Source organism: Calliopsis andreniformis, chromosome 2 (genome assembly GCF_051401765.1).
Source record: "Calliopsis andreniformis isolate RMS-2024a chromosome 2, iyCalAndr_principal, whole genome shotgun sequence".
In the NCBI taxonomy this organism is placed as follows: domain Eukaryota; kingdom Metazoa; phylum Arthropoda; class Insecta; order Hymenoptera; family Andrenidae; genus Calliopsis; species Calliopsis andreniformis.
The window spans coordinates 16,411,616-16,434,364 of record NC_135063.1 but is presented as its reverse complement, the minus strand read 5'-3'; the positions used below and the strand labels follow the sequence as shown (position 1 = coordinate 16,434,364).

General features: G+C 36.5%; 3 protein-coding genes across 5 annotated transcripts in view; all 3 read right to left on the bottom strand.

Moving 5' to 3' along the window:
- The window catches only part of LOC143188395 (uncharacterized), a 43,240-nt gene extending 38,898 nt beyond the window's left edge, over positions 1-4,342 (bottom strand). The window contains exons 1-7 of the mRNA XM_076392612.1: positions 4,249-4,342; positions 2,799-3,053; positions 2,337-2,574; positions 1,751-1,910; positions 1,554-1,662; positions 1,289-1,469; positions 856-1,112 (exon numbers count right to left, since the gene is read on the bottom strand). Coding sequence (XP_076248727.1) covers positions 856-1,112; positions 1,289-1,469; positions 1,554-1,662; positions 1,751-1,910; positions 2,337-2,574; positions 2,799-3,053; positions 4,249-4,339 — 1,291 coding nt within the window. The 5' untranslated portion in view covers positions 4,340-4,342. The remainder of the gene's footprint in view (positions 1-855; positions 1,113-1,288; positions 1,470-1,553; positions 1,663-1,750; positions 1,911-2,336; positions 2,575-2,798; positions 3,054-4,248) is intronic.
- Positions 4,343-5,805: 1,463 nt separating this feature from the next.
- On the bottom strand, positions 5,806-15,076 carry LOC143184472 (small subunit processome component 20 homolog). Its single transcript, XM_076386729.1, has 11 exons — positions 15,032-15,076; positions 14,683-14,963; positions 9,411-14,624; positions 9,080-9,335; positions 8,414-9,019; positions 7,778-8,341; positions 7,521-7,703; positions 7,123-7,453; positions 6,623-7,053; positions 6,265-6,534; positions 5,806-6,188 (listed from the first exon to the last, which is right to left on the bottom strand). The coding sequence occupies exons 1-11, from the start codon at positions 15,074-15,076 to the stop codon at positions 6,039-6,041; spliced, it is 8,331 nt and encodes a 2,776-aa protein (XP_076242844.1). The 3' UTR covers positions 5,806-6,038.
- Positions 15,077-15,900: 824 nt separating this feature from the next.
- On the bottom strand, positions 15,901-20,411 carry Trhn (tryptophan hydroxylase). Of its 3 annotated transcripts, none has more exons than XM_076386742.1 (12): positions 20,188-20,411; positions 19,848-19,952; positions 19,315-19,528; positions 18,964-19,067; positions 18,658-18,725; positions 18,526-18,576; positions 17,708-17,806; positions 17,586-17,632; positions 17,380-17,515; positions 17,019-17,145; positions 16,625-16,854; positions 15,901-16,526 (listed from the first exon to the last, which is right to left on the bottom strand). In XM_076386742.1, exons 1-12 carry the CDS (start codon positions 20,284-20,286, stop codon positions 16,196-16,198), a joined length of 1,611 nt encoding a protein of 536 aa, XP_076242857.1. In that variant the 5' UTR covers positions 20,287-20,411; the 3' UTR covers positions 15,901-16,195. The 3 variants fall into 3 exon arrangements, with proteins under 3 accessions (XP_076242857.1, XP_076242875.1, XP_076242865.1); XM_076386760.1 differs by having other exon boundaries at positions 20,238-20,317; XM_076386750.1 differs by having other exon boundaries at positions 19,848-20,022; positions 20,188-20,265.
- Between the last annotated feature and the right edge of the window lie 2,338 nt (positions 20,412-22,749).

The window sequence follows — 22,749 nt, the reverse complement described above, 5'->3', positions numbered from 1 at the left end:
ATTCTTATCAAGGGTGGCGGTGACAATTGAAAAGACAAATTTTTTATATGTACATATTTGTGTAATAGAACACACATTATCTTGTATTTTAACAGTTAATTGTAATGATATCTTCAAATGTTATTTATTCAATGTGTTGTCTGGTGGAGAGTGTCAAGAATAATTTGATATAATTACGGGTGCGTGTGGTGGATTGAGTTTTTTGAGAAAAAATTGATCTAAAAGAAGAACAATTATCGTGGCACACACAGTATATCGTAAGGCTTTGGAGACATGGACAACCCGGGAGTTATTTCCATGGACGTTGGCCCCTTGCCGGGGATCGGAAGTAGGGCAAACTTTTGCATCACGCCGACAAAGAGGAGGAAGACTGCAGACCTTGCAAGGACTTCGCCTGGACATCGTCTTCTTCCTGCAAAAGGCATTCAATTAGTCAGGAGCTATTCAAAATAGAATAATTAAGAAATAAAAGACATTAAAAATATTATGGATAAGAAAAGCAGCATTACTTATGGGACGATCTAATACGTTATTAATAAAAGTACTAATGATGGTAGTATTAATTATTCAGAAATGAGTTTACTATCGTTTTTCTTTTACGAAAATATTTCCGGCTTTCCCAGAGACATCCGGAAATGAATGGTAAGAGGATGCGACTTAATCAACTGACACACCCGCCAGGCAATCAACCCACAAGATTTCTATTTATATCTTAATAGAAACTCTATTATGGGACTTTCTACATAAGTAAACAATGCTTACAATTCTATAGATAATAAATTAACTATGTCAAATGTATTAGATTGACATGTATTGAAATGTATTGAAAGATAAAGAAATCTGTGAATAATTTACCTCTGCCAAACATCAGAACGTCCGAATCCGCCTCAAAGATGCCATTCTTCATGAACCTTTCTGGTTTATACGTATTTGGATCGGGATATAGTACGGGGTCCAAATTATAGGAGGCCATGTTTATCAGCACAGTGGTGCCTTTGGGTATCGTATACTCATTGAGGTGAGTATCTTTAGTGACGCGTCGTGGACCGATCACAGGAAACGGTGGCCACATACGAAAAGCCTCGAGTATCACAGCTTGCGTATAATGAAGCCTGTAATAATAAAGAATTTCGGCTTTCTCGGTGTCTGCGCCTTTCTGGAATCTCTAAAATCCACTTTTACCCTCCCACGCGAATGCTAATAGGGAACAGAAGTCTCTACAAAGAAATCAAATAGTCTCAAAGTCCCCAATCGTTACAGATATCTTTCAAAGATAATTCTGTTATACTTTTCCCTGTCCTCTAAGATTGGAAGCCTATCGGACGGAATCACGGAGTCGATTTCCTCATGAAGTTTCCTTTGCACATCTTGATGCACCGTTATCGCCATGAAAATAAAATCCAAAGTCGTTCCTGTGGTGACACTACCAGCGAGGAAGAGATCGATCAGTATCATCACCAATTGGTCCTCTGGAAATCCAAGAACATGATTTGTATAAGAAGGAATGATGCCACCTCAAAAGAGGTAACGATTTAGTTTTTCAGTAGCTGTACCATTAAAGATTGGGTTAGGATCTTTGTTGAGCATTTCCCGGAGGAACATGTCTATCAAGTCGTTTTCGTTGCCAGGTACGTACTTTTTCTTATGCTCAATGATGGTTTCCTGCGTGAAAAGAGCCACGAAGGCTTGGTTATTAGTCAACGTAGATTAATAAACGTAAAATTATGATTGATTTACATAACGGACGAACCATTAAGAAGTCCTTGAACTCGTTGTTCAGCGTAACGAGAAGGTTGTACCCAGAGGCCTCAGGTGCAATGTAACGGATCCAAGGGAAAGCGGAGAGAAGCCCGCCGACCATGTCGAATATTCGCGTACGACGATCCATCAAGTTAGTCAAATACTGTAACCTGTGGAAGAGAAAGAGGGAGACGTTAGAAAAGACAATAAACGATTACGACCCGATGCGCCTCAAATGCCTGACCCACTTACGATTCGCTTCTGAACTCTCGCTATGGATCGTTACCTTTTCTTTAAAATTCGCCATTTTCTTTCGTCGGAAGAAGTTTAAACTTTTACAAACTGAATTTAAAAATTTGAAAATTTGAAAGTTTGAAAACCCGAGGTGATAAGTAGCTTTAGGATTTCTCTTTAAGATTAATAATTAATCCAATTATTTCTGAGTCTGTATTTTGATTATACCTTGCAGTTGTCTTTGAAGGGAAAACGAAACATTCAGGCGAGTGCGCAAGCAGTGGTTGACAAGCATCAAAGACCAAATACGTGTAAACGACAGTTCTCGAAGCAGAGAAATCAACGCGGGAACGAGAACGTACTTCTCGAGCTTGTCGAATCGCTTTCCCGTCGCTAAGGTCCACAGGACATTTAATACCGCGGTATTGATCAATGGTTTTAATCGTTTGGCGCCCCCGTCTTGCAGGTTCTCCAAGACCATGGTCAGCTCGTCCTTGATCATTTCTGCCATGCTGTGTTTTCCAAACCCGAACGCCTTCAGGGTTTGCATTATCCAAGCCCGCACTTCTTTCCATTCTGGGCCATCATTCATCGTGATACCTGCAGTACAACAGTCTTTTAATCTTCTTTAAATACAGAAGAACTTCTCTAATACTTCTCTAATTGTCTAATCCAGGTCTTAGAAATTAAATAAAATGAAGCGTGTTAATCTGTAAATAGATATAACAAATTGGTCTGATCTACTATATTTGTATCTACTTGTATTAGGACCCCTCTGCTTTCAGAGAACTTCTGCACCCCTAAAGAATAATAAGTTTGAATACCTTGCTTCTTTCCCAAATTTCGAAGTTTGATGAACTCGTTCCAAGGACGGCCATCGTAATCCTCGTCTTTTAGTACTTTTTGTACCAATTTCGATTCAGAAACAATTAAGACTTTGTTGATACCAGTGCGCACTGTTATCACGCCGCTACCATGTCGTTTACATAGTTCGGCGAATGCTAAATGCAGGCCTCCGAGTTCTTGCGTTAGACGACTCAATAAAAATTGATTTCCGATAAATAGCCATGAGATTGGTCCTAAAAAATGAAGCAAGTTAAGGCCGAAGGAAAAAACGGTGTTTCATAATGCTTTTACATGTTGTCGACTTGTAAACGCACAAAAAGTGAAGATAAGGGTGTGTTATCTGACGCATAAAAGTAGTAGGATGTATAAGGAAACTTTACTAGTACGTTTCCGAGAAGCGAAAGTTATCGTATTTGAAGGGCGAATACGAAGAAAAGGAATTTTTGTATTGAAACAAAATATAATGAAGTGTACGAGATACGCCTAATTACGATCATCTAAATAAAAAGAAAAGGAACACCATATAAATTTGTTTCTATAATATGTAATGCAAAACGATCCTTTCTTACCGACATCTCGAACAGAACTATCGAAGGAAGGACAAGTAATCGCTTTAATAACATAACATCTTCGGTATCGCCCTTGATAACAATTATGTTTACATTTGGGTGCGAGTGTACGAATTCTTAATGCCACATGTAGGTACCCTTACCTATACATCTGCATATTGTTTTAATATACGTGTATTCAAACTCACTTAATATAGAAGCCTATAATATGCACATGAATGATGAAACACATAATTACCCCTATAATTAATAATCGGATATTTAGATCTCTAATACGCATTCCACGTGTCTCGTGAACACGTGTTTAACACACGGTCAAATCCATGATCTTTAGGGTGTATCTTGCTCAATCTATGGAACAATTTAAATGAGTACTATTTTAGAGTAATTTAATCTGGATTATTGCATAAGTGTCCTAGAAGCCAATAATTATAAATTAATCTGTACCGAAATTCTAATAACATTCCAAGAATATTTTACAATCTTTAATCTCTTATTATACTATTTACTTAAGCGGAAGATTAAAAATTGTTTAAATCGGGCAGAGGAAGTGCGAGAACAATTCACAGAACACAATACAGGGGCTAATTGAAACCAGTCAACTGAACAGTCTTATTAAACCTATCATTACATGCGTTAGGCCTGACACTTGTCATCAACTAGTTAATTCATAAAACTATTATACATATCAGACATCATCTAACACATGATAATAAAAATAAGTGTAAAATCTCTCAAGCCACCTAAAAGAAAAGAAGAAAGAAATTACAGACCAGTAAATACATAAGCTAGCTCCTATTCCGCGTTAATGAAGCGTCGCGACGCAAAGTATTCACACATGCTTAACAGCTTCTGTTACCTGGTGGATCTTTCTTCGACGAGTTCCGTATTACCAAGAAGACTACCAACAAAATCACAGTCGTGATCACTAACGTCACGGTGGCGAGCATACCGAAGTCGTTTCCTCGTTTTCTTTTTGTCTCTCGCCTCGAATGACCAATGCTAACGATCCAACCGTAGAATCAAAGCTGGCCACACGGAATAGAAGTCCAAGCCTTCGGACGGGCAGTAAATCGAGTAACGAAGTAATTCTTCGCTCACGATAGTGGTGTGTCAAATTCCGCGTGCGTTTCGATTTCCTGGGCTTTTAACCACCGCCGATAACACGGTTTCACAGATAAGCCCTGAGCCCGAGTGTTAAAATGGAGCTCTCAGATCGTTACTTATAAGCATGTCAAAGTTAAAGAAAGAAAGAAGACATGAGTTGGCGATGCTTCAATGAGATATAGATAGACGGGACTTTTTACCCGATGCATACAGATGCGCATAATATCACGTAGGATCGGCCACGTTCACGTGGCGAGGTCCTTGATCTTCGATTAGAATTACTGGGTTCGATCGCTTCCGTCGATCGTGGAAGATTTATAATCATGCAGTTCCTTTATTGTTACAGGAAAAGCATCGGGACACTGGATCCACGTAGAGCCTCTCTTTCGTGGCTAAATGATGGTACGCGGAATCTTGGGGATTGAAACGAATTGAAAGTTAGGGTAGGGGATAAGTTAGAAAATATTTTCTGAGGATTCGATACATGCGCAATTCTCCCCATAAATAAAAATAATCTGCGTAAGTACGAGCAATTTTGTGAAGCCAATATAGGAAAAGATTATACATTAGTTTTGAGTGTAAAATTCGGAAGGGTAGAATTTTATTATTGCTACGCCACCTGTGGGCAGGGATAAGATCTATAGATCCTATAGATTCCGTAGAATTTTAGAAAATAATGTACGTATTTATCATAATTTTCTGCATCTTGATGAGGAAAAATAATTAGAGGCTTCTTAGTTTATTGATTATCTAGAGAGCGATTCATATTTAATCACACTTAAGTATACAGCACTTAGCTAACTTTATATGGATAAATAAAATATATTGCGGAAGCAAGGATATTCCTCTAAGTGTTTAAATGTGTGTATTTCAGAATAGAGGAAAATGTTTAAAACAGATGATTGAAAAGTAATAGTATTTGTAATTTAAATGGTGTTTGTTACGTACATTGAAGTTTGACGTAAGTAAAACATTTGTTTTTCTCTTTTAGTTATGGTCATAGATACCTAAAATGACTATCTTCTATTACTATTTCCTGCACTTTCGTAATACTTATTCATTTTCCTTATCGAACTTTTATGAGTTCCAAGATTGCACGAAGATGGTGATGGGGATGGATTGCGACTGGAAATGGGAAATACGCAAGGAAATAATGAATACGAAATAAAAGGCAACTTAAGTATTTGTGTCAATAACACGAACCATGAATAAATATTTCATTTACGGCAAATTTTGCTATAAATAGTAAATATTTTAAGGAATTCCCGATCGTGGTTGTCATTAATAAAAGTTTAATTTCTGAAAAATGTAAATATTTAAGTTTAAATATTTAATAGTTTAAGTATTTACAAGTAATATCTTATAAATGTTAAAATATGAAACCAAGGTAAATGTATTCATAGAGTATACAAGAATAATACCATACATATTTTCTGAAGACCAATTAGGTTGTCATCACACAATACCGTCGTCAAACGACTTCTTTGCTATATTTCTTTATGATAATTATTTATATACAGCAGTTTACTTTAAACTTAAAATTTATATGATATCTAAATCAACTTCCTTTTTCGGTCGTTTCTTCATTACTTTTTTCCCTCTTACAGTGTCCAGTTTCCTTTTCCTAGCTTCTTTCTTCTTCTGCTGCCGCGCAATTTTGCGTTTGGCAGCCAATTCTGGATCCGTCACATACTGTAATCAAAAATATATTCCACGGATTTATGATCATTCCTGCTTCTTTATCCCACAGATAATTATATAAAATTACCTGTTGTGTTCGTATTTTTCTTCTCTCTGCTTTTTTAATATCTAAGTTTTGCTGTACCCGACTCATCAACCTAGCGTATTCTTCACTCCCTAAAGATTTTTTTATCATTGTAGCTGCCTCTTTCGCCAGTCGTCGTAAGCCGGTACTAGGTTCCCCTGCAGCTGATATTTCACGTACAATTGGCGTCATAATATTAAACAGTACAGTGTTTAAATATTCCATCGGTATGGTAGCCACTGCACCAGCGACCCATTTGAAAAAAGCTGTTCGCTGAAAAAAAGTAATTACTCGTGTTACTAATTACTTTTCAGTTGCAGCAACGAATTAGAATATATAAATTATCGAGAACATTACGTACTACTGCTATCGATTTAGGAGATTGAGCTATTTCTATATTCACAGCTTTTCTCAGTCTTCTAACAAGCCAAGGCAGACATATATTTTTGTCTTTATCTTTCTCTTCCTCTTCTCGATCGGCAGTAATAATATTCAGCGGTTTTACAGACTTTAAAATCCTCGCGATGAAAATTAAATTCTTAACTGTCTGATCCGCCAACTCTTCGAACGCCATATCCGGTTGTAATTGTGCGATTAAATCTAAAGAGAGGGTCTTTATGATAGTCATAGGGTCAGAATACATATAAGCTGTTTCTGTTTCGCATTTTTCCGGATTTTCTAAACAGTCGATGATCTTGTTCACATCAAGAGCAGCCAACACAAAACCAATCATTTGCGATGCTGCTAAACGAACCCACAGGTGAGGATGTGCTAATAAAGACTGACAGTATTCTACAAAATATAGAGAATTTAGTAATCACAGTAGATATATTAAAAATAGGTGAAAATAATTGAATTTACCAGCAAATAAACGGACAGACTGTTTGTACGCATCGTTCTTAAAGAACGCTGTACAATTTGCCGATATTTTTAGCAACAATTGCAAAACTTGGAACATATGATGATCTTTCATTCTCTCTGGGTCTTTAATATTAGGTTGCATTTCGTATTTAGCTGTTTCCTGAATTGTACGTAACTTTACAAAACGTCCAGGTTCGTCTTTGTCGTTGAAGTTGGCGTGAAACTGTTTCAATAAAACAGGTAGTACTTCCTTTAACCGAGATTCGAAAGTATCTTTCTCCACTATCACGAATATGCCGCATAATTGAGCAGCTAGCGTACGATGTATTAACTAAAAGAATCGATTGTTTAAAGTACTTGACACTATGCCATTCTTTAAGAATATTTCTAATAGTTACCTTCGAGTCTTTTAACCATTCCATGACTACATCAAAAAGTTTGCTCCGTTTATTGGGACGTATGCGTGTGATCATTTCTTTGAGACATTTCGCACACAACTTGCGACAAGTTGGATCGTCATCATTAACTAGTCTTACACCTGCCATCACAAATATGAGATCCGACATCAGCATCAAAGTTTTCTAAAATTATAATAGCTGAATTAGTCCATTGTTTCCCATTTCAAATGATAGATAGGAAATTTGAAAGTATTCACCAATGGAAATCCTGTGATCATGCTATGAAGCATCTCTAATGCGCTAAGTCGACCAGGTTGCATTTCGTAACCGAGTTGAGTTAAATAAAATAGTACATGCTTCTTCAAATGCTTCCCAAGGGGGTATTCCATCAAATATGAATAAAAGACGGAACGAGATTGTTGCCTGACGTGCTCTAATTCGGATGTGATACTCAAAGCAGCAACCTTTTCCATAACGAGATACATCTCTTCGAAAACCATCTTCCTTGCAATTATCGCTTTGAGTAAACCAAATGCTGTTGCTTGCTTGTCGCTGTCGTGCATGTCTTGTTCAGCGTACATCATCAAAACTTTTAACTGTTCCACAGTAATTGTGTAATGTTTTACGTCGCGAACAATTACAGACATACATTTGAAACTAGCCATGACCAGATCGAAATTGTCTCCTTTACTTAAACCTGCTGCAGCGTATTTATGCAATATACTAAAAATAGACGAACAAATATCGGAGATCGTTTCTTGGACTGAAGATAAGTCCATCTTTAGCAACCAATTCAGGCATTGTAAGCCCAAAGTACTTAACTGAAGAGAGAAAAATAGGAGTTTGGAAAATCAATTGTTTCTATATATGTGTTAATAATAAAATTGATTTACCTTAACGTGTTGAGATTTTAAGCAGTCACTTATAAGTGGTACGAATGGATCTATGAAAAGTTTAAACTCTTCACTGGATATTTTGTCCCTTTTTAATAAAATATGAAAGAGCCTTAATCCAAATTCTGTAATAACATGGGCATTCATATTTTTCGATGTTTTTGATGCTACTTTTATCCCCATTCTACTCTTTGGTTGAGGTGGTATAATGTAGAGATCTGGTTTTTGCCGAACTAATGTTTCAGCTTCTTTTTCTGTGAGCTGCTTATCCTTTTTTTCGGGCATGAGGTCAGGAATGCTTTCAGAGACTATGCCATAAAGGAATATTAACATTTGATCTAATGGAATAAAAGTGTTATCAGCTAAACCCAAAACTACGTTTCTTAAACACTCTATTACTTTCTGCACAGTTTTATGCGAGTGCGTTTTCATGAGTACTTCTTTCAATGGTAAGATTAAATCGACTAAACAGGATTCTGTGATATACTGTGCTAGTATGTGCAAAATATCAAAACTTTTTGTTGATTTTGCTTCTGCCACATTTTTCACAATTCCTATTACTTCTTTCTCCTCTGCAGTTAATCCAAATAAATCCACTTTACATACCTAATTAAAAAAATATATCTTTAATTGTTACTTTAAAGCTACACATGTATTATTACTTACAGATAAAATGCTCTGGAGATTTTGATTGATGTCAAACTTCTGGAAATATGGTTTCAACGCAACCAACACTGATTGTACTGTATAAGCAAGAACGTGAACTTGAAAACCCTTTGTTAGCAGTGTATTCATTTCTCTTAAAAGATAATGAAGATATTTTGGACCCAAACTTATCATTATCTTTTGTAATATTTCTCGAGTAGCGCGTCGAACTGATTCCAAACGTGATTTTAAGAAGGTACACAACTTCATAAAGATTCTAAAACATTTTATTATAAAGTTACTGATATTTCAGTATCTCTAGATTTTATATCACTGCAGTGTGTGTACTTACCCTGGTAAATTAATATTTAAAATATGTTCAGGTAACTTCTGTAATAATTTAACAAGAGCAAGAGCGATGGGAACTCGCATTAGTTCTTCTTCCTCGTTTTCCATTGCAACCCTTTTTTTATTAACTTTGTGACTATTTTCCCGACTTGTTCTTGCTATGATAGAACGGTGAAGCTGAGGTAATAACTCCCTAGATATACTAAATACAATTCTCTGTGCTCCATGTTGTGAAAGCATTGTTTGTTTCTCTATTACAAATACATCTTCTTGTGTTTTCTTCTTCTCCACGATTTCTTCAATATTTTCCACGTTTTCCGAATTTAAAGCTTCGTTTAGTTTTTCTTCAGCTTCTTGGTCATTAGTTACTTCATTCTCTTTTTCCGTAGCTTTTTCATCCTTTTCTTCTTTTTCATCACTTCTTTCAATTTTTCTAAATCCCTTATTACTTTTTGATTCTGGTAATCCTTCTATTGGTTTATATTTTGACAGATCAAAGTGGAAAGAATCCAATATAATAACAATTATTCTAACAAGTTGTTTCTGAAAGTCAACAGAGCCTCTCAATTTTCCTAAATAATATTTTAAAATGACTTCATACTGGTGCCAAGGTAAAAGCTTGCACACAGTGCCAATTGTTTCTATTGCAGCATCAATAAGACTGTTCTTGTGTATGAAAGCTTCATTACATAAATACATAGAAGCAAGGGGAAGAATAAATTGCGTTAATGTTCGTGGATTTGGTCCCTTTTTCAATGTCTTCGCTAAGTTGCAGAATTTAAGCAATGCGCGAGCTCTTCTATGCAGTTGTAAGTGTTGCATATTTTCGAAGAAATCCACTTCAGGATCCATTTTGTTAGCTAACAAAGATAGATCTCGTAAAACAGAATGGACCTCTGAACATTCCATAGCCATGTGTCCTAAGAAGCCTATTGATTGGAATCGTACAGTTTCATTTTTACTACCTATGCCTCTTCTTATGAGCATTAAAATAGTATCATCCATTAGATAACGCCTATCTGATACATTTCCTCCGTGCTTTTTTGCTAATTTAGGACCGATAAGTTTAAGGCACTGTCCCGCATAATCTTTCATCGCCAAATCTGTTTCATTTCTAAGAATGTAATAGCAATTATAAATAACAGCTATCCCAAACTCCAGCGTAATGCTATCTTGTTCTACTGCATTTTTAATCTCAGTGAATGCATCCAATCTCTTTTGGAAATCTGGTTGATCAATCCATCGACGATCCCACGCATTAAGGGCACTTATTATATTATAATTTTGTATTAATGTTTCACGGCAATCTTCTGAAGATTTTTCGGCAATCGTTTTGAAGAGCTCCAAGAAGAGTTTACGAGCTGGTGTGGCTGATAATGTACCTAATAAAGGTATAATTGCACGTATGTGAATTTCTGGCTTTTTGATATGTTTTATTAGATTTATAACAGTCGTAATTAACTCAATAACAGTTTCTTTGCCTGCTCCAGTAGTTGTTTTCTTAACTAATATTGGGACAATTAAAGTAAGGAGTGTATCACACGTATCTGCATCTTTTACAAATTCGGAAATGCGAGATAAAATTAGTAATTCTGATTTGTTCACTCCTCTGGTCGACTTCTCCAGTTTATGTTTAATGTGAGCCAAAATATTAAAAACGTGAGGAAGAAGTATAGTAGATCCATAATTAACGCCACTAGATAATGCTCCTTCATTTATTTCTAGGAGATTAGTGAGTGCTGGTGTTAAAGGAACAATAGCTGTATCAGTATCCATATCATTCTCGTTTGTCTTCCCATAATCTTGCAATGTTACCATTTTCTCGATCATTTCGAGTATTGCATTGACAACAGATGGATGAGTTTTTCGGCCCAAAAAGAGCTGCATAATGTATGGAAGAGGACTGATAGATTTATTATCTTCTCGATATTTTATAAATAATGGATAATAACGGGAGTTCTGGCTCCATGCGATGAACAATTTTAATAGAGGAGTAGGACTATGAATACCCTCACTAGGCAATTTTTCCAACCATGGATATACTGCTACATTAAACAAGCCATCTATTTCATGTTCAGTCCATTGATAATTTTCAAAATGACCAAAAAATCGTGCTAGTATTAGGATACAACTTGACCGAACATTCTTTATAGATGTTAAATACCCACTGTGAACATTATCTGATCTCTGTAAGATTCCCGTAATCTCTGCCAAAATACATAGTACCAAACCAAGTAGATAAGGCAATAACTTTTGTTCCATTTTACTACCGAATTGCTCGATTAAAATTGAAAGTAAATTGACAGCACTCTGTAAACGTTTAGGCGGGATAACATTGTTTAAATCAACTGTATTAATAATATTGTGCGTGAGCTGTTTCAAATCGACTTTTTCTTCCATTTCAAGGGATATGTATTTTTTAAAAGGTTTGAATGCCATTTTTGCGAATACAATCATTTCATTCTCTTGAGTACCAGCTAGGAAACGTAAAATCATTTTTCGTCTCACAAGTCCTCCACCTTTGCCACCAGTTCTCATTCCCATTTTTGAAACCATTTTTGCATAAACTATCCTCATTAATATAGGTATCAATTCAGTTCTATGCTCATCTTGAATCATACTGCTGTCTGTATCAATTCTAAAACGTGTCAATTCGTTTTTTAGATTTTTCTCGTTAATTAAATTGTATAAATTATCTTTGTATGGTAGTAAATATTTATATTTGTACGTAAGAAGACAATTTAAGGCAGCTCTTTGAATATCAGGACTTCTTGATGACAACAGATCTAAATAAATTTTCTGTATCTCTGATTCTCTGTACAATGTTTTAGGATTTGTTACCTTCTCAAATATCTCTAGTTGCGCGATTAAAAGCTTCACTTTATAATTCTTGGTTGCTCTAAATATTTGTTTGGAGTCTGTAGTTTTTGAGATTATGGTTTCTTTCTCTTCTTTCTCTTCCTCCTCTTCCTTCTCTTGCGTTTCTTCTTTTCCATTTTCTTCAGATTCACTATCACCATCTTCTATTGCATCAATTTCCATACTATTATCAGGAATATTTGATTCTTGATTTTTCAGAATGCTACAATATTTGGCATCTTCAGAATTTGTTTTAAAAAAGTTATCAGTTACATAGTCAATAAACAGTCCTGTTAAATCCCTGTTTTTAATTTCACAAAAATGTGAGAAGTGTGCCATACATTTCCACAGAAGAATTTTATGATTTTCATAATCAGGTTTGACATTGCTTTTTTGTATTGCAACTTCTATTTCGGAAATAACATTGCACTGAAAAAGCGGCGTATAATCTATGCTCGATTTGTGCTCACATTTCAGCTCACTCAGAAAAATGGGCCAAAATTGCTCACATTCTTTAGTAGCGTACGAGGCTATAATTTTACTTACAGGTTCCCATAGCAGAGAGAAGTTTATGTACAAAGTACCCAATAAATATCGTAGCGGAAAGTCATGGTATTTGGGATTTAAGTTTGAAACTGAATTACTTTCAAATGTCAAAGTTTGCAAGCATAGCAATTTATTGCGATAAGTTTGGACTGTTATAGGTTCAAATTCTGCTAAATATATAAGTTCCATTGCAGTTTTTTCAGAGTTTGTAGCAGATGTGATCTCCTTAACATCGTTAAATAATGAATATAAATGAGTCACGACTAAACGAATTTCACTAAAAGGCGAACTTAATTTTGGTGCAATGGTGTTGTTTAAGATATCAAAGATGTGTTGATTAATATATATTTCTCGATATTGTGACGTACTGAAATATGTCATACATAAATCCATCGCATTTAAAATGAATTTATTATCTGGATATTTAATCAGAAGATTTAATACATTTATGTCACCATTTTTCATAAATTTATGTAGAACTTCAGGTTCTAAAGTGTGAATTGCAGATTCTAAAGATAATAAGAATGTGAAAGATAATTTAGTTAAATCATTTTCAGTAACAGATTCGTTTAGCATCTGCTTATATAAGAACAAGATATCCTCTTGTAAAATATTTTTGAATTCTTCTGGTAAAGGTTTCAAATGTGGTGCAATTATTAATACTTTCAGTGCATTAGTTGAAAAATTATTATCCAGTATAGCCTTCAACTCTTTCAGAAGATAGTCAATACTCTCAGATTTAGAACCTCGGATATCTAAAATATATTTCTTCCACTTATCTAAACTAATACCATTAAGACATAGTGGAGATTTTGCTTTAATTATTTTGGAAAATAACTGCAAATTATCATCATTGAAGCCAGTAGCAATATTATGTCTCAATATCTGTGGTAATACCAAAGTTTCAAATGCAGAATAATGCATTAAACTTTCAACAGCATTATATAACAATTTGAAATCTCTCACAGCCATAACTTTAAGCAGTATTTGGCTAGATGTTTCTTGCATTAATTTAACATTAGATGCCAAAAGGACAGCGACTGCTCCATTTATAGTTTCCTGTAACACATCATTATCATTTTCAAAAATGTCCAGAACTTGTATCATTTTTTTAACCAGAGGTACTGGATCTATAACAAATCTTCCGTTTTTATAATTAATAACTATACACAACAATTTCAGCACCAGAATCAAGCTTTTCCCTCTTCCAGCTAATGGTTGAAAGTGCTTGGTCTTTTCAACAGACATATCTATGAAATTCAAAAGTACAGACCAAAATGTATTACATTTCTGTGGGTGTATGTGCTGCAGAAAGCAATTAATAATTTCCTTCAACACTTTAAATGCCAGGTCCTGATTAATAGATTCATCGTGTAATGCATTGAAATATAATGAAAGTATTTGTTCTGCGCAAGAATGAAACTGTCCTGGTGTACCAGATATTACTTCAAATAATAATTTACCACATCCTGGTATTCCACTGGGGTTCTCTTCCAAGAGTTGAAGCACTATTTTCAAGAAAGACTCTTTACCTTTAACTTTGCGTACTACAAATGCAAAACTTTCAGCTGCAAAGCTGTTTATGAAAGCTGGTTGTGTATCTGCCAGCAATGGTAATAAAAGATCCAACACAGTTTTAACATTTTTGACCAGGTACCGCCATAAAAACTTGAATAAGTAGGCCAAGCATGTGAATGTGTACTCTATTTGTTCAGTATCTTTTGTTTGTAGTAATTCAATGATAACATTTAAAAACCGAGGAAAGTATTCATAAAAATCCTTCTGCAAATCTTTTGATACAGCAACCACTAATCTGTAATAAAAAATTCATATAGAGGAAAATTTTAGCCAACTAATAACGCTATACTTACTCCAAGATTGGTTGCAGAAACAAAACATCCTTTTTTTGTAAGTATTCTATTAACTTATCAATTACAAATTGCTTTTGATTAATCAGCTGTGGCAGTGTAACAATATCGCGGACTTCCCTCTTGAAGTTACAGTAACCTTCCGTGAGGTTAAGAAAATTCCACTTCTGAAGTGTCTGATGAAAATACGTTTCGACCTCTTCGTCCTCTTCCTCATTTCGATGTACCACACGGTGGAACACATCAACGTCAATTTCACTTACTCTTTCAGAAAATGTTTTAAACTATAAAAAGAAGAAAGCGTTTGAGAAACACTTCACACTTACAACAATTGTTTATTCGTATTTTGTACCTGAAAGGTATTTGATTCCTTATGACGAGTTGGTTTATTCTTCATTTTAGTGAAACGTATAAAAATTCACATTGGTTCAATTCGATTTATTATGCACTAAAAGAACTGCGGAAAATAATTCAGATTGACATCGGTTTGGTACACGTGCATTTCTCACGTGCAACATATGATTGAGAAAAGAGTATGTAGATTCTAGATGCGAAACTTTACCATAATTTGTGAAGGCTTTGAGTATTCCCGCCAGAAAGATTGAGCTTTGTGATTCGTGTCATCAATGGCACTGGTGTCGCATTTCTATATCTAGAAACACTTTAAAGTATCTAGTGTTAAAAAGAATATTTGAAAAATTTGAATATTTGAATATTTGAATATTTGAATATTTGAATATTTGAATATTTGAAAATTTGAATATTTGAAAATTTGAATATTTGAATATTTGAATATATGAAATTTTGAATATTTGAAAATTTGAAATTTGAAAATTTGAATATTTGAAAATTTGAATTTAATTAGTACCGCAATAATTTCATTCAAAGCACGATAACTTAGCAAAAAAAAATCGTAGACCACTCTCTAAGGTCTCGTTCGAAAGGGGAGGCCTCAAACTTGCAACTTATGGCAAAATGAGTCTTGAAAAAAATTTATTCATGTCCAGAGAGTCGATTGAATTTGGGAAGTATTCTGAGAAAAACTTCCTTCCTTTCCTCGGCCTGCAGCTGAGTAGAACAATTTTTCTGAGGAAATTCAATGCAGGGACGAAAAAGTAGAGGCCTTGCCCTTTAATATGAGACCAGGCTCACTGCCGTATGATTTTTTTTCGCTAAGTTGCAGTAGCTCAAAAATCGGCAATTTTTTCAAAACGATTATGCGTTACATAACTTCTCATTTATTTTATTTTCACATGATACAGTTTCAACGACCTTCTAACATTAAACTTCCTACAAAGCATCAAACAATTTTACACATGCATATATCTAACATCCATCACGGTAAAATTGAACCATATTTGATCGAACAGTTTACAGATAAATTCACTATTTCCTTTGGATTGCAAGAATTCTCTGCAAGCTACATTTACAGAAACGATGTTCTCAAGCTATAGCAATTTACAACACGCCAATACTTCGATCACCTATAAAAACAAATTTTAGTACAGAGCTGGCATTAAAAATCAGAAGAATACTCTGCTTTATTTTGATCTTGTACAGGATTTTGGGGTGTTTCGACGTTCGGGCTTTTGTCGACGTCGCTGTCGGAGGACGAGGTGTCCTGAGGTAACTCAATGCCTTGTGTCAAGAGGCTGGTTATCCTCTCGACGTCCACCGTGTCATCTTGTTCGTGGATTTTCCTCAGAGCGTTCGAAACGATGCAAAGATCGCCTCTGAGTTCGCTGACCACTGCTGTGATCTTCTGAGCATCCGTGAGGACTTCCACCGACTGCGTGTAAGGATTGTAGCGCAAACCGAATGGACGTTGTATTTGATTCGCGTATAATCTGAAATTGGGAAGTTAATACAAGTGTTAACGTATAGGATGGCTGACCCAATTATCACTGTTGAAGTCTGCAAAGAGAAGGATTCGAAAGCTCTGTACCGCATCTTTTCCTTAGCTTCCTCGAAGCTGTCCGTGTAATAGTACGCATTTTGGAAGGCTGTGATGATGCACTCCTGCTTGCAAGTCACTTCCGGTTCGAATCGGTACGTCTTCTCTGGAGCAGAAACCGCGTGCTTCAGTTCTGCGACAGAGGATAGCAGACCAGCTCCGTAAACGCGAAGAACACCGTCCTGCTTGCACAGTCCGAACTCCACAGTGAAGAAGTACAGCTGAAGAAGAAGGAAATGAGGAATAAGATCGAGTGGAAGAAAGACATAGACACCCCGTGAACTAGGGTGTTTCTTTGTAATCCTGAGACTATTCTTTTTCAAGTTTTAATGAATCCAAGGAACTAGCGCAGCCTCGAGCGAAAGATACCGCGAGGTATACTCACCGTTGCCAACTTATTGATGTCTTCATCCGTGGCTCCGAGAGAAGCCAGACCCAGCTCTTGAGAGAACTGAGCGAAACTTGGGTTCGCTAAGAGAGGCATGTGACCCAACAGTTCGTGGCAACAGTCTCTGCAACAATTAGAGGCAATGAGTACTAGGTAACTAATTCTAGTATAACACTTTGAATATCATTTTAATTTTCTTGAAAATTCTGTTGCGTGTACTATGAGTTTTTGAACCTACTTCTAATGACAAGTGGGAAATGTGTTACATTCTGTATATTTATAATATTTTTGCATGGCGAAATGCAGGAAATAATTCCTCAGCAGAAGTTAACGAATGCAATGCATGTAAATTACTCACGGTTCAGGTGTATAAAAGGGATCTGACGAATGCCGAATATATTGCGTGCAGTGGAACACTCGAAAAGCGAGGCCAGCTAAAAAATCTCTTGGCAAAAGGTAGCCTGCCACAGGTCGGAGTTGAAATCCAGTCGTTCCTAGTCAGATGATAAATAAATTATCATATTCCACCATTTATTTATTTATCAACTTTAATTTTATATTTACGTTTCAGAAAAGCATTGACATCCTGCAGCTGCGGTATGTTATCCTCCCTGGTGGAAAGCAGAATTCGATTATGTTTCAATTGAGTAAATTTTCCTTTATAGACTTTCATTAAATCATTGTACCTGTAACCACAATATTTCACCAATTTAGGCCAATTCTCTAGGTACTCTTTGCAAGCGTGCTTCTGATACAGCTGATGTAATTCACGAAAAACTGTTCCCCTAAAAGTATAAAAAATATACGTAAACTAAACTAATTTTTTAAAATTGGTATTGAAAAATATTAATAATTCACCTGATCTATGATTCCTATTTTTCCTAACATTTTTAAAATTTGTTAATTTCTTTCCATTCGAAAAATTCTAAACCCATATTTATTTCCAATGCTCTAAGTAGATACAACTTCTAAAGATTGTTTTATTTGATAACACGTTTCATAGGTTCCCAAGAATAGAATAGATCGTTTATTCACGCCTCTCTTGTACACGTCCAATTGGAAATTGGATTAGGAAAGTAGCTCCAAGATCGCGAGGATGAATCGAATCAGGACAATTAAGGGGTGCATTCAGCGCGAGCCAACCTTAGTTTGTTCGCTCTTCGCGGAAGAAGAACGAGGAAGAGGCTGCGCTGTTCGTCTTGTATTGACAAGATTCAGGAACTATTCCCGTAATCGAAGAGAAATACCGTGTAGGTATCGGAAGAATCGTCTTTTCTTCCTCACAGATTGCCTTCGCGCACGTGGAAGCACGCGCGAGGACCCTTTAGTAACGAGTCGAACTTTCTTCGAGAATTTCTAACGATATATCTATTTAGTTACTTCTGTTGTAATATCTCTATAGCAATAACTTTTGTGAGATTTTTATAGGTAGATATTGAATTATACAATGTAAATAAATCTCTGTCTAAATTATTTATTACAAAGCCATAGCAAACTTACGAACCACGTTCTGATTTCCTCAGGCGTGTACTGAATGCGAGGAATTGGTTGCCCACTGGAAAATAGAATATTTATTTTCAAAGAGTTTAACTAGTCCAGATTGTTAGAAAGCTTTTAGAACGTAATATTGACATACTATCTATAATTGTTTGCAATATCGGCGAATTGCTCGCGACGCTTGCGATATACTGGATCTTTGAAGCCCTGGAAGTATCAAATCGAACTCATTAGATGAAAGGTCGTAGGTGATGCTCAATATATTTTTAACACTTCCACAGCTACTGCCATGTACTCCCAATATTTGGTCATATCGTAAGAAATTGGGATGTTTCATTAATATTTTATTTTTTAATGCTCTAATGTGTGACTGACAAAATGTTAAGCATGCTCTACTTCTGCTTTTACTGATATTTGAAGTGATTAATATTTGAGAGGAACGTACAGGATGATCCGCGTCTAATTCAGATCCATACATGAGCACTTTTTGGGCCTGATCTAAGTCTGCTATTTTTCTCGGGAACCAGGGCATGTCTACTTCACTGAAATCTGCAAAGTTTCAATTGATACGGCGTTCGTTAGTCACACTTACGCCGTCGGAAACGAGATTTTTTCTTATGCAATACTACATTTTTTACTCTAAAAAACCAGAGAAATCTGTGGCGAGTTTGTCGCCAATATTTTATATTAAAATGATTATAAATTTGTAACATACTTTAAAAGTTGTTAAATGGTGGCGAAAAAGTTGAACGAATCTAATTAAAAAAAGGGAAAATTGCCAAGTTTAATTACTCACCGAAACTGGGGGCAGCTGAAAGCGATGGAGCGTGTGGAATACTTCCCATTTGCTCGTACTGCGCCAAATTAATAGCAGCGACTTCACGACTCAACATTTTCGTCAATTGCTCCATCCTTTTCGAATCGCACTCCACGTCAACGAGGATTTCGAATTCAGAGCCGCGGCGAAGCGACTTTCGAGATTCGATGTGCACCACATTTACACCCAGATCCTTCAGGTGATAATTCATTTCAAGTTTCAAATACTTTCCTTTGCACCGTGAGTTCAGATTTTTTGATATTTGAAAAAGGAACACTCGAGAAATTTATCGCGCATTTTTACGATGAACGAATAATGAAACATCATCTTTTTCTAAATTAAAAGTTTTTGAAAAACGTCTATACAGAAGGTATTTGAACAAATTCTGATTACTTGTACCAGGAATGAAACATGTAAAATTCTGTTTTTCTTATAAGGGAATATTGGATAGTAAACAATGATTTTAGGATTGATTTGTAAGAAATATTTCTCTAAACTATCAGGCATCGTACCTGAAACACTTGCAGTGCTCGGGCCAAGCCACCAACTTGGTTCTTCAAGGAAAAGACGACAGAAGATTTGTTGTCCCCGCTTGGTCTGCGCTCGACCATGGGGATCTGAACGAACGAAAGAACATATCCATGCATAATGTTGCGGTTTCATTATGTATTCAATTAATATTTAACCCTGTTAATATTTATCCTATAATATTCGATAGTGGCGACAAAAGAATTGTCATAAAAGCAATTTGAATTTCCTGATAAGAAATAGATAAACAGTGAAAGTGTTGAAACTAGCAGACTCGAAACTGAATAGCACCCTCCACTGTGCACCAGTTTAGAATCAACGTACATCGCTTGACTTGTGAATGGGACTTCCTTCCTTGATGGCCCAATGTTCACCTTTTCTGTACAGCCACACCCCAAGTAGGCCTTTACCGGATCCACTCATAACGTCTTCTCTCTTCTAATCCTTTTATTCGCGATCTAAATACGAGTCGTGATTAACGAGAGTTCGATGATTCAGGCAGGGTGAACCGTGTCGAAAGGCCGCGAGCAACAGTGTCTGGGTACCAGTGTCTTCTGCTCTTCTTAAGACCTCGGTCCCCTCCGCGGACTCGTCCTCCTCAATGACGATCCCCTCGCGATTGGTCGACGCACAGTCACACGAACCTCCCCCATTGGTCGGATAAGACTTTCCATGGGGTTGAAGAGGAGTGTTGGCTCACCCCATTTAATCGTAACTGTGTCGGTTGCAGAATGTATTCCTTGTGACGTCACTGGAGCCCGTGAGATGTGGGTGGTGCAAGGGCCAACGATGAACGGGAGAGAAGAGATTGCAAGGTCTTCTCCCCGTTGCCAGGGGGTGAGAGGCTATTTTTTTCGGTGCTCCTCTGGTTCTTCCACCCCTCAATGAATACAACCCTCTTTCTTCGACTCGCACGCAGAATGTGTGGCAGTTCTTCAGGGTTTCTGGGCCAAGTGAAATTAGTCAACCATGAGAAAGACACGCAGGATTCGTAGAGAATGCTGCTTTCGTGATTTCTTCAACTTTTTATAGGTTTAATGATGAAAGACAATTTTAAAGAGGTATTCGGGTTTAGACGCTCAATTTTTGGAAGATTTTTTTCTAAAAAAAAATTGTCAATTAATATTCTTGTCTGGACCTTCAACTAAAATGAAACCCTTAAAAATATTTCTACTTTTTCAGAGTAGCCTACAAGCCACTCACAATTCAAAATAGGTATAGAAAAATGAAAGGAACCGCAAACAGTGCGCCGTAAATGTCAAACGCGGCTTTAAGATGAGGAAATACCACCCACAAGTCCCCTCCGGAGAATTGAATTTCTTTTTCAATGAGACAATCGGTCCCGCTTTGTATTTCTTTTCCCCAGAACAAAGAGAGCGTTTCATAAAAGCGCGGAACGTTCGCGGAGGCCCCTCTCCTCGCTTCTTGGGCAAAGCAGAAGCAGCACATTACCAATGTCCATCACTTACCACTATCAGCTACCATCCTGTGCTAGCTCTGCCCCTCGCTAAATTATACCGAGCGTTCTAGTGGCATTAAGAGAATTGAGAGTATCGGTCGATCTACGGGGAGGATCTTTTATCGTCAGGTTTGCTGGTTGCTGTATCGGTTTAGGTCTTTTGGGAAAATTAATTGTTGTAGAAGCTGGGTCCTCTGTGATTATTAATAGGTGTTTGGGAAAAGAATAGATAGAGTAATAGTCGGGAATTATGATCTGATGGATTCTAGAATATGGTAGATGTAAGTATCTTTCTTCAAGGATTAATTCAACAAGAGGGTGTTCAACAACAGCTGTTGGAAGACTGTGTCTGACTTGGGGCATATTGTACTGATTTCTCTGTGGCTGACTTAGGGCTTATTCTATTGATTTTTATCTTAACATGTTGGCTAACACCTTTTTGTGAATTTTATTTCTTTAATAACTCTTCTCAATGGGCTGTGACTGACTTGTAATTAGTACAATGTTATCTACAAGTAGTTTTCTTTTCTAGTAGTATCTGCTAAAGTATGATGGTAATTGTTCTCTACAGAATAACGCTTCGCTACCCGCATTTGAAGATTCCCTTCTCGCAAAGGATTCGCAGAGATTACCTGCAGTGTACGGAGTCAGCTTGATCGTACAGTGTTCCTCTATCTTCGAACATCCTCAATCTGCTCCATTGTACCAGGAGATATTTAGAGATCAAAGGTCAAGGAACATGAACGTACGTACATAGTATGAATCTTGTGGAATATGTGATTCCTGTGTGACTATTAATAAAATGCTTTGAACCTAGAGCACCACCGACATCTGAATTTATATCTTCGACCCTCACTTCTGCCTGTTGCTCTTTCCTTTTAAGTTCGATTCTTCTTTCCTCTCAAGCGCTCGTGTAACGTTTCGATCGATTAGTAAAAATAGTGAAGGAACGCTGAGTAGGAAAAAGACGATGGGCATTCGCTGTTTGCAGACACGGAGATCCTCTTGGGACGTGCTCTCAGCACGAATGAACGAACCGATGGAAACAAAGAATCTAGAAGCGAAAAGAAACGAAGGGGAAATCGATTCCAGATAAAGAAATTTTCTATACATCGACTTCGAGGGTGAAGTTGTTGTCTTCGCAAAGAGGACCATGGTTGAACTCGAATTTGGCCTATCGCCAGGAGTCACTTGGCAGCTTCAAATCCGCGAGCATTGCCGAGCGCAAATGTTCTGGTCACAATATTTGGAAAGTAGTTTCCGTCTGTATCTACTGACACGATTCAGAAAATAGGGGGATGGGAAATACAAGCTGTGCAAAGTATAGGATGAGAGATAAGATGTCTTCCTAAATGCTACCAAATTCTATAATTCCATCCCCGAATGTTTCTTATTCTTGTTAATTGGTTCCCTGGTTAAAGTCGTGA

Bases quoted from the DNA above. Each gene is read 5' to 3' on its own strand.
- LOC143184472 (XM_076386729.1), bottom strand. From the start codon at position 15,076: ATGAAGAATAAACCAACTCGTCATAAGGAATCAAATACCTTTCAG. The intron at 7,704-7,777 runs GTGAATACTTTC...TTATAATTTTAG, and splicing joins TGATCACAGGATTTCCATTG to AAAACTTTGATGCTGATGTC. The intron at 6,535-6,622 runs GTACGTAATGTT...ACTTTTTTTCAG, and splicing joins CTCCTAAATCGATAGCAGTA to CGAACAGCTTTTTTCAAATG.
- Trhn (XM_076386742.1), bottom strand. From the start codon at position 20,286: ATGAGTGGATCCGGTAAAGGCCTACTTGGGGTGTGGCTGTACAGAAAA. The intron at 19,529-19,847 runs GTACGATGCCTG...TATCACCTGAAG, and splicing joins GAGCACTGCAAGTGTTTCAG to GATCTGGGTGTAAATGTGGT. The intron at 19,068-19,314 runs GTGAGTAATTAA...GAAACTTTGCAG, and splicing joins TTCAGCTGCCCCCAGTTTCG to ATTTCAGTGAAGTAGACATG.